The 14,796-nt window shown below is 44.4% G+C and overlaps 1 protein-coding gene across 4 annotated transcripts in view; it reads left to right on the top strand.

Moving 5' to 3' along the window:
- SFMBT2 (Scm like with four mbt domains 2) overlaps nucleotides 1-14,796 on the top strand; it is a 196,274-nt gene that overhangs the window by 165,896 nt on the left and 15,582 nt on the right. For all 4 annotated transcript variants that reach the window (XM_057498177.1, XM_036908174.2, XM_036908175.2 and 1 more), the window contains exons 16-17: nucleotides 3,680-3,789; nucleotides 12,981-13,156. In XM_057498177.1, coding sequence (XP_057354160.1) covers nucleotides 3,680-3,789; nucleotides 12,981-13,156 — 286 coding nt within the window. The remainder of the gene's footprint in view (nucleotides 1-3,679; nucleotides 3,790-12,980; nucleotides 13,157-14,796) is intronic.

Raw genomic sequence — 14,796 nt, 5'->3', positions numbered from 1 at the left:
CATTGATCATAAAGTATAGTTGGGGTTGGGAGTTATCTAAATTACCTTGGTGTTTTGGAAGTTTTCGTGACAGTGAATATGTAAGGCAATCATGGAATCACATAATTTCATAAGGTGCACAGAAAAGAAATCCCATCCTTGATGAAGTCTTCCAATGCTGAACCTGTGCATGGAAGGGAGGCCGTGGGAGAAGGAAGCCAACGTGTCTCGAGTGGTTCCTGCATCCCAGGCAGTTTGCTGTGGTTGCTTCTTGCCCTGCAGACCACACCTGTGCTCTTTCTCCTTTGGTCTCTCCCTCCCTCTGGCCACCCCACACCTTGATCCCCTCCCTGCTTTCTGAACAAACCTTTGTGCCTGATAGAGCCAAGGTAGGAGGGTGAGGACTGGGCAGCAGAAGGCAGTGTGGATTCGTCAGAGACCAGTGGGGCCGGCTGCTGATTGAATTAGATGTTAGGGCAGTCGTGCCCTTTCCCAAAGCATGCTTTGCATAGTGTTCAGAGAGGAAACCCGGTTTAGGTAGGTTGAAAATTGAATTGAAGATGAAGATAAAAGTATTGACATTTGGTTCTGAAACGGAAGTGGCAGCAAGAAACTCAAGGAGCTTCTAAGGAGTTATTTTGTAAAAATACAAGACTAAAGTATAAATATTGACCAGTGGGGGAAGAGAGGCTGAAGGCACAGAAGAGTTTATTTTACAAGTCAGTGACTGCGCTGATACTGAGAAGAGGGCTGCTACCTTCAAGCATTTTTTTGTATGCCAAGGTGTTACCTCCAGTATTTATTGTAGCGTCCCTACTGTAGAGGAGGAAAATCTTTTCCTCCACTCTCTTAGGTTTAGTGACAAGCCTACAAATTAAATTGACAAAAGATTAACAGGCAAAAAGGTTTCCTTTGCCTACAGACCTCACAGTAAAGTGAAAACCCAGAGGAGCCATTAGGCTTGCAATTTTCACACACCATTTTATTTATTAGATTTTCACATTGCTATTGTAACAAAAGACAATAAGTTATGGAGAGGTGATAAGAAAAAGGAAAAGGGGTCTGGGCTTCTGGGGGAGGCAAACTGTGAGGAGGTGAACACCTGGGGGAAACTGATGGAAGGTGAGGGTTCTTCTGGTAAGGTTTGTTTGTGCGGGGGCCCCTCAGTTCCATCTTTCTCCAGGGACATGTGTTGTTCTCTACCTCCTGGTACGGGAGAGAGGAAGAGGCACCTCAGGGAAGTTCACATCCTGCTTTAGGCAGAAAGGGGGAGGGCAGAGGGTACCTTCTGTGTGTGCTCTTTCTCAGCTGCCTTCAGCTCAACATAAACCTTTGTCAAAGTGGCATATTTTGAGGCAGCGTGTTCTGATCCCCTTCATTATGAACCAGATAAACAGCAGTGCCCCCGTTATACAAACAAGGAAAGTCAGTCAAGCTTCTAAAGACTTACAGCTTCTAAGGGGTGGAGCTGGGATTTGATCCCACATGTACCCAACTACGAAGGTAATACACTGGAGATGTCTGTGTAGAAGAGTTTCTCAACAAACATTTATGAACTGCAAGACATCGAGTGAGGCATTGCTCTAGCACAGTTTTCCTCTTTGAGTTACTCAAACCCCCTCATACAAGCTTATTGGGAACAGTGTTCATTGACCTCCCACCTAACATCCTATTAGTTAATTGCAGGCATTATCTGACCAAGGGCATAATGGACTGAGTTCTGGTGTTTTGCAAGGTACAGTAATTCAGTCTAACTCTAGATAGTAGTAACAGCTGCCAACTTAGTTATTTTCCCAGAGGAAACTGTAATACACTATGATGTCATGTACACTAAAATCATTCAGCTCCAATTCCAGTGTTTTTATAGAGTGCTTGTTGAATTTGGAGATGGGTGATGTGGCACTGGGAAAAGCCATGGGAAAATTATTCAATACCGGGTGCTTTTTACCATTTAATTGCTACCTGTTACCAGACCGAACCGAACTCTGGAAGGCATTTTCACAGTCACAAAATGCATTTTGCTATGCAGCAAATAACATGTAGCTCTGGGCTTTTCTCATGGAACACAGTAAAAAGAATCAGTTGAAATTTTATTGCCTGTTGATAAACACTTTGTGCATTCTTTCAGCCAGTAATAATTGGATTTGTTTTTAAACTCAGTTTCTGTAAATTGTACTGACAGTAAACAGTAAAATCAGATGATTATTCTAACAGAAAAAAAAGTACACCAAAACTGTGTGTACTGCCTTGTCCTGGCCTTTTAGCACATGGACTGAGCCATGCTCTGTTGATGGGGAGTTACAGGCCCCTTGGAACATAATGCAGTGCTGCCCAAAGAAAAGACAGTTGCCATCCTGGCTGACAGCATGGTATAAAATATTTTAAGATCAAATCCTCAGTTAAAATATGAGAAAGCTTTGTTGTCTTTCAGAGTTAAGTCAGTGTACCATGCCATGCCAGTTACATTCTGGGATACTTCGGGCACATGAAAGCTGTAACATAACAATCCCTTGGGCATAGTTTCATCTCCTTCCTTCCCAGTGATACTGTCCTGGCCTCTAGGAGAGAGTAAGTGCTTCGGCATTGCAGTAAGCCAGTCCTCACCCTTGCAACAGTGCTTTGTTCTCAAACATGAAATATGCCCTCAGTGCCTCGCCTGTTCCCCTTCTGGACAGGGATAGACTTCAGGAGCAGCAGGCACTGTGTCCTGTTCCTATCATGTGTTCCCTGGATCTGGCACATGACAGGTCCACCAGTGGGCATTTCATAGTGAGAACAACATGGATCTTGGTGTCCCTTTTGTGCTGCATAACACTCCACATTCTTTAAGCTCTCTACCCAGAAAACAGCAGCACACGCACATGCCAGAGCTTCTCCATGTTCATTGTTAATGCTGATTTTCTCACGGAAAGGCAAGTGCCCCAAAGGATCTAAATTCCTTGTTCTTTTCATTTGAGAAGTGCATGGAGAGGAACAGAAATGTATTATGTCCCCAGAGCTTGCAGACGGAGGCTCAGAGAAGGGAGATGCCTGGCCCTTCTGGGAGTGTCAGTAGGCAGTGACAACTTGTTTACTTTTTGGGACTTGGACTTGGGAGTAAAGGGGGAGTTTGAGGAAATGTGACACCAGGTGGTGTTAGATGCTCCAGGCTACCTTTTTGAAACACTTGCATCTCTGAGAGAATTGTCCTAGTATGAAATGCCCATCAATGGAGTCAGTGTCAGATGGATTCTCAAATAATTTGTTACTCCCTTTACAGGTATCTAAAGTCTATTCAGTAGTGTTGGCACAAATCTGTCACCTCTGTCTTGCGGATTCCTTTTGAAGTTTATTTTTAATAATAAAAATGCTCAGTAGCTGGTCCTACTGAGCAGTAATTGTGCTGAAGCGTAATCGTGGGCTCTCGGAGGAAATGGTTCAGTTTCTCTGCAACCAGAAATGTTAGAGTCGGCCATCTGCTCGCCAGCAGCGCTCACCTTCCCAGCCAGAGGCCTTGGATCTTACCACCTTCTCTGTCCCACTGCTGGCGAGCCCTGTCAGTGTTAGCCTGCAGGGTCTTCAGTCTGACATCGTTACACCACTTCTCTTAATGGACATGCGCAGAAATTCTGCTGAAGTGTCAGCGGGCAGTTTCCAGAGCATTCTTGGTGTAGAAGGAATGGATGCGATATAAGTTCACTGTGGCTCTTTTTCCCAACAGGTTCTTAGCATGATCATCAATGCAGCTTATAAGCCCGGAAGGGTTTTGAGAGAATTACAGCTGGTGGAAGACCCCCACTGGAATTTTCAGGAGGAGACACTAAAGGCAAAGTAAGTGTTCTCAGATCTGGGAACAAGGTTCTTGTAATCTCCAGCCTGCTCCTTGGAAGCTTGTCCTACCTCATTTTTGTCATAGCCCAGAGAAATGGAAATGAACAGAAGGGTGGTCCTTCTGCAGTCCTGTGTGTGACCTGCACCATTCTTTGCTCTTTGCATGCTTGCCTTATGCCTTAGGATGCTGAAGTGGAGACTTAAGTAACACTTTATTGATCTAGACATTCAGAGTGAAACATGCTGTGCTTCTGGGCCAAAGAGATGGTTTGTTCCAAAGGGGAGAAATTGGTAGAAGAGGATATCTGTTATCATTATCATGTGTTATTCATTAACAGCTCTTCATACTTGATGTTGTAGTTTACGCCAGATACAAATGTTCTTTACTCTGAGAGTTGACAGTTTTAGAAGACAGAAAGAACCAGGGCCTCTGTCTAGTGTTGGTGAATGTGTCATGGTTTGATGTGTATTGGTCGCTTCTTGGATGTGGAAATAATGGGAAAGGTGATGTTTTTGCTTTGCTTAAGTTTCTTGGACTGTGTCGCTCAGAGCACCCACTGCATCGATTTGCTTGAACTTGCTTGTTTGGGAGGCAGGTAGAAGAAGACCATTTCTCAAGTTAAATTTATGCTCAATCATTGCTTTGATTTTTTGCTCTTAATACCTATGCTTTTCAAATAGAGTAGATCTTACTGGTTATCTTCTTGGATAACAGTGTCCTAAAATACTGTATCAGAAACATTTGGGAAATGATGTTTTTTTAAAGAGTGCACCACTTTTCAATGACTAGTGTACACCTAAACCCTCTCTTAAAGATAGTACCTACCCTTTTCATAGGGAAAATTGAGGAATGTTAAATAATTGGTATGACCATAGTATTTTCTTCTGTAGTTAACTTACACTGGCACCAAACCAAGTGACGATGCTGAGATACAGCAGCCTTCTCGTTCACTGTCATCATCCACTCAGCATTTCCTGTCTTTTTTTAGTATCTCTGTAATCTTAGAACCAGTGAAAGTCACTGGCAGTCTGATGATACTCTGCCAGATCATATGAGTTAAAGGGAATATATGTAAGGAGAATGTTTGTTTTTAATAAAGTGGCATATCAATGCAAGGTGACACCGTATCTCATCCTTCCCAAGAAATATTTAAATGAGCTTCACCCATAGCCCAGGAAAAAATAAAACAAGTTTTTTCCAGTATAATATTCCATATTTTTCTCCTTTGTCTAAGGGAGAGGTCATTGGCAATAGAACATTTTCTTATGAGGCCAAAGCTAAGTAGTAGTGGTGGCAGAAAACCCAAGCAAGTATGGGTAAAGAGGAACCCTTCTTACTTTAAATATTTCCTGTAACACTCAGTACCTCCAAAATACAGCTAATGGATATGGAAATAGGAAAAGTACAAAACTCTTCAATTCCATTAAAAATCTCACTGGTTCCTAAGTAAGCTGGAAACTTGCCCCAGATGCCCAGGTGGCAGAGGGTTCATTTTGCAGTGTTGGCCCTCATTTTCATGTTACCAAGCTGATAACTTTTATTAAATCCAGCCTGATACAATCAAAACAGATACAGTGAGATCCGCCCCGCCGTACCGTAAAGGCAGTGCATTACGTCTTACATCAGATACCACAGTGAGTTCCTCTGCAGACTCATCCACTGCAGCTTCTAATGAGAAAATGTCTGTCTGAACCAGCTTTCAGGAGAGCTGGACCACAGCGACATCTCAAAAGCAGCTGCTACTGTTGACAGATTGACAGTCAGCCGGAGCATTTGTTGCAATACTACGTGTTGAGTCGCCTCTTTCCTTCTGATGTAAAATGACAACTTTTTAGATCCTGACAACTTTGCTTATTTTCTTTGGTGCAAATGGAGGAGAGAGAGCTCCTTTGCTGCAAGGCTGAAGTGTTTTCTGTCATGAATAAATTAACATAGTGGAGGGAGGACCTGCATTTAAGGAATTCTTTTGTTTGTGGTCATTGAATTATATTAAAGAGTGCTTTCAGAGAGAGGGCATGAGTTTGTCCCCCCATGGGCCACACGAGTGCTGTCCCTTAGTGTCTGAGGCTACTGGTTGCTTTTGTCCCCTCTGCTGAAGAGTAAAGACCCACTTACTTGAGCGGATAGAGGTGCCATTGGAAAGGTTTTGACCTGTCAATAGGAAAACTAGCACTGTCACTGCATTGTCCTTCTGTGATTTTTTTCTTTTTTTTTTCCAACAGCCATACCTTTTATACTAAGGCAAATCATTGCAATACTTAAACACCATGTAAGGGTTCCGTGATGTTAGGAGTCTTCACCATTCAGGCAGAAGCTGTGTCTCTCATAGCTGTAGTACCAGAAGCAGAATAATGGAATCCATTCCTGTTCGTCTCAGCAGCTCTGAGGGAGAATTCTTTCTTTCTGATGAGTTTAAGTATACAGAATTGACCTACATTGTTTTGAATTTCAGGAGGAGGAATTCAAGCTATACCTGAGGAGGATGAAAAAAAAATTCCAAATCTGTGCATCAGGAGACATTTAAATACATTTTCCAACAAAGAAGTTTTCCAACTTCTTTGAATGGCTTTTGTGATATTCTTTCTGAAAGTCAGGTGCAGATTTCCCCCAGACTTCTGTTATAGCTATTCATTTATTTAAAGAGGAAATATCCTGATAAGATTTCGAGGCAGTTAGACTTCACTGTTACTTAGGCAGGTGCAAAGGAGATAAAGTCAGATTTTTACATTTAGCCAAGTCGTACTCAGTTCTGTGGAAATGGTATTTTGGCTTCTTCTTTTTTATAAGCAATGATTAGTTTTGTATGTTTTCTTATGCCACTATTGGCCTTCCCTTATGCCCATATTTTGTGAACAAGAAATAAAGTGATTAAAAAATTGCTATAAAGTGATTAATGGGAAAAAGAATTCCAAAATTGAGAGACTTTTCACTGAAAAAGAAATATTGTTTGTTGCTCTGTTAACTTTTACCTTGCTCAGATTTGGGCAATTTGCTGTCCTGAAAATGTATACTGTAAACATTGCGTGGAGCAGGCAGGCAGATGTTCCAGTTTGTCACAGGAAAATAGAATTTCTGTATGTGTCCTTAACTCATCAGATTATGGGTGTGGTGTTCCTGCTTCAAATGCAGACCAGTTGAGGATGCTCTGAATTAGATGTGGTCCTTCCTAAAATCAAACATACACCCCATTTACCACACAGAATCCCCATTACTTGAAATGAAATGCAAGAATCCTAAAAGAAGAGGGACATCTCTGAGAAGATGAGTATCTTAAGGCTGAAAACTAGTAAATCAATGTACTGACCCAGTTCTAATGACGAAGATATAACCAATGAAGTAAAAGCTTTGTTTTGAGGAAATTGGGACCATTTCTTATTGTGGCCACTGAGAAGAGGGGCATTGTTAAAACATGTAAAGTTTCTCTGTATCTGCAGAGTTATAAAGTCTCCACCTGCTTTTCCCTTTAAGCTCTTCAGGATCCGAGGCCATGAACCCTATGTGACAAACAAGAGCCTTGGTATCCACTGTCATACCCCCTCACAACCTAACAAGGTTTTGTTAAAAGGTCCTGCCATGGGTCGTTTTGACAATGAACAATAGAATTTAGGCCAAACTGAAGTCTCCCTACTTGGACCAGGCTGGTAGTCACGAATGGATCCTTACACCAGAGTTGTTCTTTGACTCTGTATTTCTTTTTGACTCAAAACCCATTTTGGTTTTTCTCAGCTCTTCACTGCTGAGAGAAAAGAGACCATTTTTTTCCAGAACTCATTTCTCCATCTTCATCTGTCTTTCACCAGCCTGTTACATACACTCACATGTGGGAGTAATTCCCAGCTTTGGTTGGTAGGAAGATAGTGAAAGGCTTCTCCCACTCCCTTATTGATGTGTGTGTGTGTGTGTGTGTGTGTGTGTGTAAGAAACAACCTCTTCTCTACCCTCTTATGTCAGTAATTGAGAGAAGACAGATTAGCAAGAGAAAAGACAGTTGCCTTACAGTTGCCTTCCCAATGCAGTACGCACACACGCAGGAGTGCCTCATGGTGAGTGATGGGCAACTCAAAGGGGCACGTGGCATTTGGTAGTTACACCTAAGTGACACCTGACTCAGTAGGGAAAAGGGAGTATGGAGAAAAGGCCTCCAGAGGAAGAACAAATAGGTTTCTTTAGGGAAGACAAATGGGTGTTTAAGAGAACAAATGGGAGATAAGAAAGTTTGTGATAATGTTTCTGTGGGAGCGAGTGGTCTTCCTGTCTCTTCACGGCCATGAGCTCCTCCAAGAGGGGATTTATGATAGGTTCACCCTCAGTCTCCTGAGATGAGAGGCTGCCCCATGAGGGAATTTATGGCAGTCCTCATTTCTCACAAGTTCTGCTTTCAGTCAGATAAGAGGAGCTCTGAGAAAACTGCTTTCTACGTCTGCTGAATCTCAGATGTCTTCATCTTAAAGTAATCCTTCTGTCAGCTCTGGGGTTCTGAGTGGGACCCCTCCCATGTCCCCCTGTCATTCTCTGCCTCCCGTACTGTTTCAGAGTGTCCTCTCAGCAGCTCCTCATGGGCACCACTTGTGAAGATGAGAAGATGTTCTCACTCCGATTTGAGGGCTCTCCCCGCCCCCTGTCTTCCCTGTCACCTTTGCTGTTCGTCAGCTCTGGTTGGTGGCCTTCCACGTGTTCCTTCCTTCCTTCTGAGATGATTTATAATACCAGGGACTTTCTGCAGTGTACTGGCTTGTTTGTCTCTTTCGATATTTTCTTCTTTTTCTACACAGAACTCGTAATACATGCTTTAAAGATCTTATCTTAGTGTTTACAACAGCCTTCCTGGGCCATTTAATAAATGTAGCTCAGCATTTTCCTCTCTGGATTCACACTGACAGAAATGCAGTGAGACGCATTGCCCTGTGCTGAGCTCTTCTCCTCATACAGTCTGCCTACAGAAGCATGGCACTGGCGAATGGTTTTTAAGCCTCTCATGGCAGGGAGCGCTACAACACATTCTTGTTTTCACTTGCGGTAAAATAAAGAGCAGGGAGGTGGCCGGAATCGTAGCTTTGCAGCTTCCCTGGGTGCCTATGTGCCGCAGAAGGTGTGGCTTCCCCCCTCGCCCCCATGCCTGTCGGGTGGGCTGCTGACACCTGTCCCTCCCATCTTGGGAGATGGTGTAAGAATGAAAGGCTCCCATGGTGTAGAGTCCTCGGGAAACCAGAAATGACAGCATTACCGCATTAAAACCACAGAAATTCAGTTACTGCATTAAACCCCAGCCAGTGGGTAAAATCCTATAGATACCTTTTGCCCATGTTCCTTGGTAGGCCAATATTTCCATATGTTTAGTATGTCTTCGAAAAAAAAGAGTTGTTCAGACAATTGCCCTGATTTCTTGGCCAGCTCCAAAACAAGCCAGTGCATTGGCTCAGTCTGGAGTTGGGTGCTCTGGTTTCTTCTCCACTTTGCTGTAATAACCAAAACACCAGTTCTCAACCAGCAGCTCTCAGAAACACAATGGAGTGGAAAACATACTATATGCTGAGGTTAATGTAGTTTGCATCATTATGTACCATAAAAACATTTATTCTTATTGTTTCTCCTTCGTATGTTTATTCTGAAACAATCTCAAACTTATGGAAAAATTGCAAGTGCAGAATAAAGGAAGTATTCTTTCTCCTGATTGAGTTGAGGATAAGTTATTGGCATGAGGCCCCATCACCCCCAAATACATAATCATTTCCTACAAACAAGGACATTCTCCTAACATAATCAAAATCAGAAAATGAATATTGACACATGACCACATCTCGTCCTCAGATTCCAAGCACATTTTATCAGTTTCCCCAGAAGTGTCCTTAGGGCAAAAGCATGCAGTCCAGAACCCCGTCTTGTGCTGGGGTGCTGTGTCACTCAGACTGCCCTTGGCTTTCATAGCCTTGATATTTTTTAAGGTTATGGACCCCTTATTTTGCAGGATGCCACTTCATTTGGGGTTTATGTCTCCTCATGACTGAATTAAGATTATGCATCTTCAGCAGGAATTTTGCAGAAGAAATGTTAGTTTCTTCTCATTGCATCCCGCCTGCTGGCTCAGTTTCCATCTACCTCATTACAGGTGCTGTTTATATTGGGCTCCTAGTTAAGGTGATGTCTGCCAAGCTTCCCCAGCACAGGAGCAGGTTTGGGGAGATACGTCACCATATATCAGTATCCCGTCCTTCATCAACCTTTCCATTTATTCATAGACTTACTTACATCTATCTGAACTCATGGACCCTGTCTTGGTGGGACATCACCCTAGGCTGTTGTCACTTGATGCTTGGCTTGTGTCAGAGGTGGAGCCACATCCAGCTGGGGTTTTCTTGCCTCTTGGACATTTCTCTATCATTCTTTGATACCTGGTTTACTTTCTGATCCAGTAAGATGCTCCCAGCTCATCCTGTCCCACCCAGTCCTGGAGTGAGCTATTTCTCCAAGGAGCCTTGTTTTTCTTGCAATTGGTGATGGGATTTTTTTTAATTTAGTTGTTGATTTTTTTGGGTGGGGCCAGATAGAAAGGGGTTTTTAGAAACTAAGACCTGACTTTAGTAAGCTCACTGGTACTGGGGTATTGTGTCTTTCAGGCTTGCTCAGTGACAAAGCTAGGGTAGTTATCTATGTGTGTGTCTGTCAGTGTATGGACACATGTGTCTGCACACATACACATACATATAAAAACAGACTTACGTTTATATTTCTTTTCTACATCTGTTGGATCGGAAGCCCCCAAGACATGTTGTAAGTTTTGCTGCAAGGAACCCTGGGGCTCAGTGTATAGGAGGGCTCATGGCTAAGATGTGTTATGGCCACCCATCTCATCACTTTGTTCTCCTCCTCCACTGGGCTAACATTCAATGCCAGGCCCTCATAGTAGCTGTGCTGGGCGACCCCCCATGTGTGGGAAACCCACACAGGGATGCAGCCATACTGCCCTCCTGGCCTGCCATGGGTCTAGATCCCCTGAGATGGGATTTAATCATGGAGGCCTTTGCCACCCACACCTGTGGAAGACAGGCAGGAAGTGGGATGGGGGAGGGAGAGACCCCCTGTAGCCCCCGCCCCCGGGAGCTAGCACAGCGCTGCATGGTGGCCTGGAATTACCCATTAGGCATGTCTGGGGGCTGGAGAGAGCAAAGCAGCTCTGGCTGGGGCAGACCTAACAGGCCACCAGCTGGAGGCACCTGCCAGCAGTGGGGCCGCAAGTCCGCTGGGGAAGGGAGGTCCTGGCAGCACCTGCAGGGTCTAGCTGCCGCCGGCTCAGGTGCCCACCCTATGCCAGGCCACTGCAGTCCCAGCCCACAGTCCTTCCGGCCTGGTGCCCCGGCCCCCCTTCACCACCACCACAGCTTTCAGAGGGAACTGTTCCAGAAGGGCAGGGAAGAGGGCAGTGCAGTACCTGGAACCACACTGTCATTCTGCTTTCATAGGTTTAGATGGCCTCTTCCCAGCTGTGAAAGGCTCTCCTAAAACCCTTGCTCCCACCAAATCATCTCAAATCAGAGGCATGGAGGAGACCTGCCTTCTTGCTGCCCATGTGCATTTGTGCCCTCGCCCCTCACATCCCTCCACGTTCCTGGAAGTGTCAGCCTCACTTGTACAGGTCTGGGAACATACCTACCTGTCTTTTTCTCTGGCTTTTTTACCTTCTGTTTTTTTTTTTAAGGGGACTTTAAGAATCTTAATATTCAGCTCCATAGAAGAGAGAGCCCCTAAGATGACCAAAACTGTAGTGGAAAAAACTGCAGGGAAAAATGTGCAGGAAGTAGTCTGCATTTCCCAAAACATTTGAGACATGCTGCATTCAAGGGTTGTGCTGTTTTTATTATGAAAAGGGCAGTAAGCACGAAGCACTGAAAATTGAACCAGAGGGCCCCCGCCAAGGCCGGGGTGTGCTTCTGCATCCAGGGTCGAGAGAGGTCCTAGAAGAACCAACAATGGTCAAGGCTGTGGGAATCAAAGCATGACCTTATCCACCCAGAATTGCTGCTTAGTTGTTCCCACACAGAAAGGCAAGCTTTCAGAGAGATGGAAGAAAAATGGTACAGAGGGACCAGATAGGACAGACCAGTGAATGGACATCACAATTTATCTTATTTCTATCATTGCATTATTCTTAGGGAACCGGAACTAGGTTTCAAGTGTGATTTTTTTCTAATTTGCAAATTACTCAAGTGATGCTGTCCTTACATTAAACTATTTGTTCAGTGTCCCTGCTGCTCCTGGTGGAGTGTCAGAAACCTGAAGCACAGGTGCGGGGAGGAGCAGGTCAGGCAGAGAGCTCACGGCATCACCTCACCAGCCGGCAGGTCAGCTTGCCTTGGTAGCTCACGCCTCTGGAAGTTGGTTCGTTTTCCTAAAATGAACATAAATGTTGTCTGTCAGAGCTACCACCATATGCTATTTTTCTAGAAAATAAATTGTTCAAGATTTCAGCTTGAAAAACTAGGGTATACATTCAGGGCATAGTTAAAAGCCCTGCTAGGCTTATATTCTCATTTCAGTGGGCTCTAAGTTCAGGGAAACGTGAACTTAAATAGGACCTGTGATCTGGTACCAGATGAAAAATTTATAGTACTTTGTACCAAAGGTCCTATAAAACAATGTATTGAAAGGTGATTCAAACTATTTCTGAATGCCCATCTTCTCATCCAGACCTTATTTACATCCTTATTATAAATATTTGGATGAGGGCTTTAGTACCAGTTTTAAAAACAGGAACCCATCCAACCTGCTTTCCAGAAGATCTGTTTTCTAGTTTTAGGTTGGTGACTTCACTGCATGTGGTTTTCTTGGGCAGGAGAAAATTCTTTTCTCAAAAGTGATGAGCAACAAATGACAATCTCTAGATTCCCAGAGAATTCTGGAATTGGTATACATATGTACACCGATTAGGTACACCAGAAGGAGAATATGCTAAATGGAAATCTTTATGGCAGTGAATCAGATTTAGCACTGTCATCACATAGGTGGTGCATGATATTGGGCATTGCTTAAAACTATGTTTGGGAGAACATAAGGAAAGACAAAACACAAAATGACACGGAAATCACTCACAGGCTGCTTTGATTTTAGAAAATAAAGGGACCGTGTTGGGAACATGCTGGACAGAATAGGTCCAAGTAGACACATGACCTTATCACCTTTCCTTCCTCATTTCTAGGTACAGAGGCAAAACGTACAGGGCTGTGGCCAAGATTGTGCGGACATCTGACCAAGTGGCAGATTTCTGCCGGCGGGTTTGCGCCAAGCTAGAATGCTGTCCGAATCTGTTCAGTCCAGTGCTGGTTTCTGAAAACTGCCCTGAGAACTGTTCTGTTCACACCAAAACCAAATACAGTGAGTATAAGTAGTGAGAAGGGCCAGGCATGTGGGCCTGTGCTGAGGGCTTATGTGGTCGGTTGATCTCTTTAAAGCTTTTGAGTAGTTTTCACAGGAATTGCTGTGGAAGAATCGATTCAGATTTGCTGGAGCACATGCATTTCTGGGCTGGTACAAGGAAGGGAGGGTGACTTACCATTGGTAGGTGTTGGCAAAAACAAAATGAGAGAGTGTGCTGTCATGAACGTCAGGGGGTTGATGGGCTCTGAAACTGTATGGCCGAAAGAAGAGCACGGTGAACGATCGTGGGCAGTGGTAACCAGAGTAACTGTCTGGGTCCTCACACTGAACAGTTAGTCTTTCATTGCGCGGCATATGGGGCAAGCTTCGTGTCATCACCTGCTTCCCTCCCATTTGCACCTCTTTCCTCAAAATCTCCCTGGAGTAGTTCCAGGGAGCAGGAGCCATCACCACCTCCTTGTTCCCGATGCCTTTGTTTCCCCACTGTGATGGTGACGCGGGACTCAGAGTGGCTGCCACAGCCCAGGCCACCTTTGCTCTGACCGCTTCCCAGTGGAACCTTCCCACCTGCAGCACTTCCCTTTCCCAGCCCTGTCATGTTTGGTGGCTGCTGCCTTCTCCTGTGGCCTTTCCCAAGGCCTGTCCATCCCATATTCCATCTTCATCTCCATGCATGTTAGCCACTCCCAGGCACCTCCACCTTGGACCTCAAGCTCTGAGAATTCCCTACCATCCCCGGCTTCTGCTCCCTCCACATCGCCCCTTGGTATCGCTAATCCCAGTATGACTGCGTCCCATCACAGTGACCTGGAAGCTCGTTCTGCTGACCCACATTCCAGCCAGCTGCTGGGGTATCACCAGGACCCACAGAGGGTGGTCAGTGCTCCGTGAGCCCCAGCCAGTTGGAATTCATCAACGTGTCTGATCCAGGAATCTGAACCAGAACCAGGAATCTGAACATCCTTAAAACACCTTTCAGAGCCTGAATTACTTTCTGTTTTATCTGTATTTTTACATACAGATTTAAAAAATCTGTTTTCTACTGCATCCCTATAAAAGTCAATGACCTTGTCCGTCACGTGGAACCCCATCTCATTCTGCAAGCGTTCACACGTGGAGGAATCATAGGTAAGTTGAAGCATGGTGATGTCCCTGTCCTCTCTGAAGAATGTTTCCACATCACATTACCTTCGCTCAGAGGAGTAACTCACTGATGCAGGCTTCTCTGGACTTGACTGAGGGCTGAACTTGACTGTGAATGTTGACCCTAAAAAAGGGCTTCTGTTTTTTCCAGAAATGTGGTAATGAGAGGAAGAAGCAGGTGACCATCACTCAGATTATACACAATGAAATGAACTTAAGGGCTTTTCTGGGTCTGGTATTATAAAACTTCACAATCCTAAGATTCCCTTGGGTCAACTTACAGCAAATATTGCTACAGATTGAACTAAAGCCCCAATGGGAGATAACAAACAGCATTTAGGTGGAATGGAGAGCAGTAAGGCCAGCGGTCACCCAGCCTATCTCTGAGGCTCTAAAAGTCAACTGCACATTTGGTTGTTCTCAATAAAACCAGTTCTGATTGCCAGCATCCTGCTTCTAAAAAGCCAGCCTGCACCAGACTTACCTAGCATGTA

The sequence above is a fragment of the Manis pentadactyla genome, chromosome 3, assembly GCF_030020395.1.
Source record: "Manis pentadactyla isolate mManPen7 chromosome 3, mManPen7.hap1, whole genome shotgun sequence".
NCBI lineage: Eukaryota > Metazoa > Chordata > Mammalia > Pholidota > Manidae > Manis > Manis pentadactyla.
This window is presented reverse-complemented; position numbering and strand designations above follow the sequence as displayed.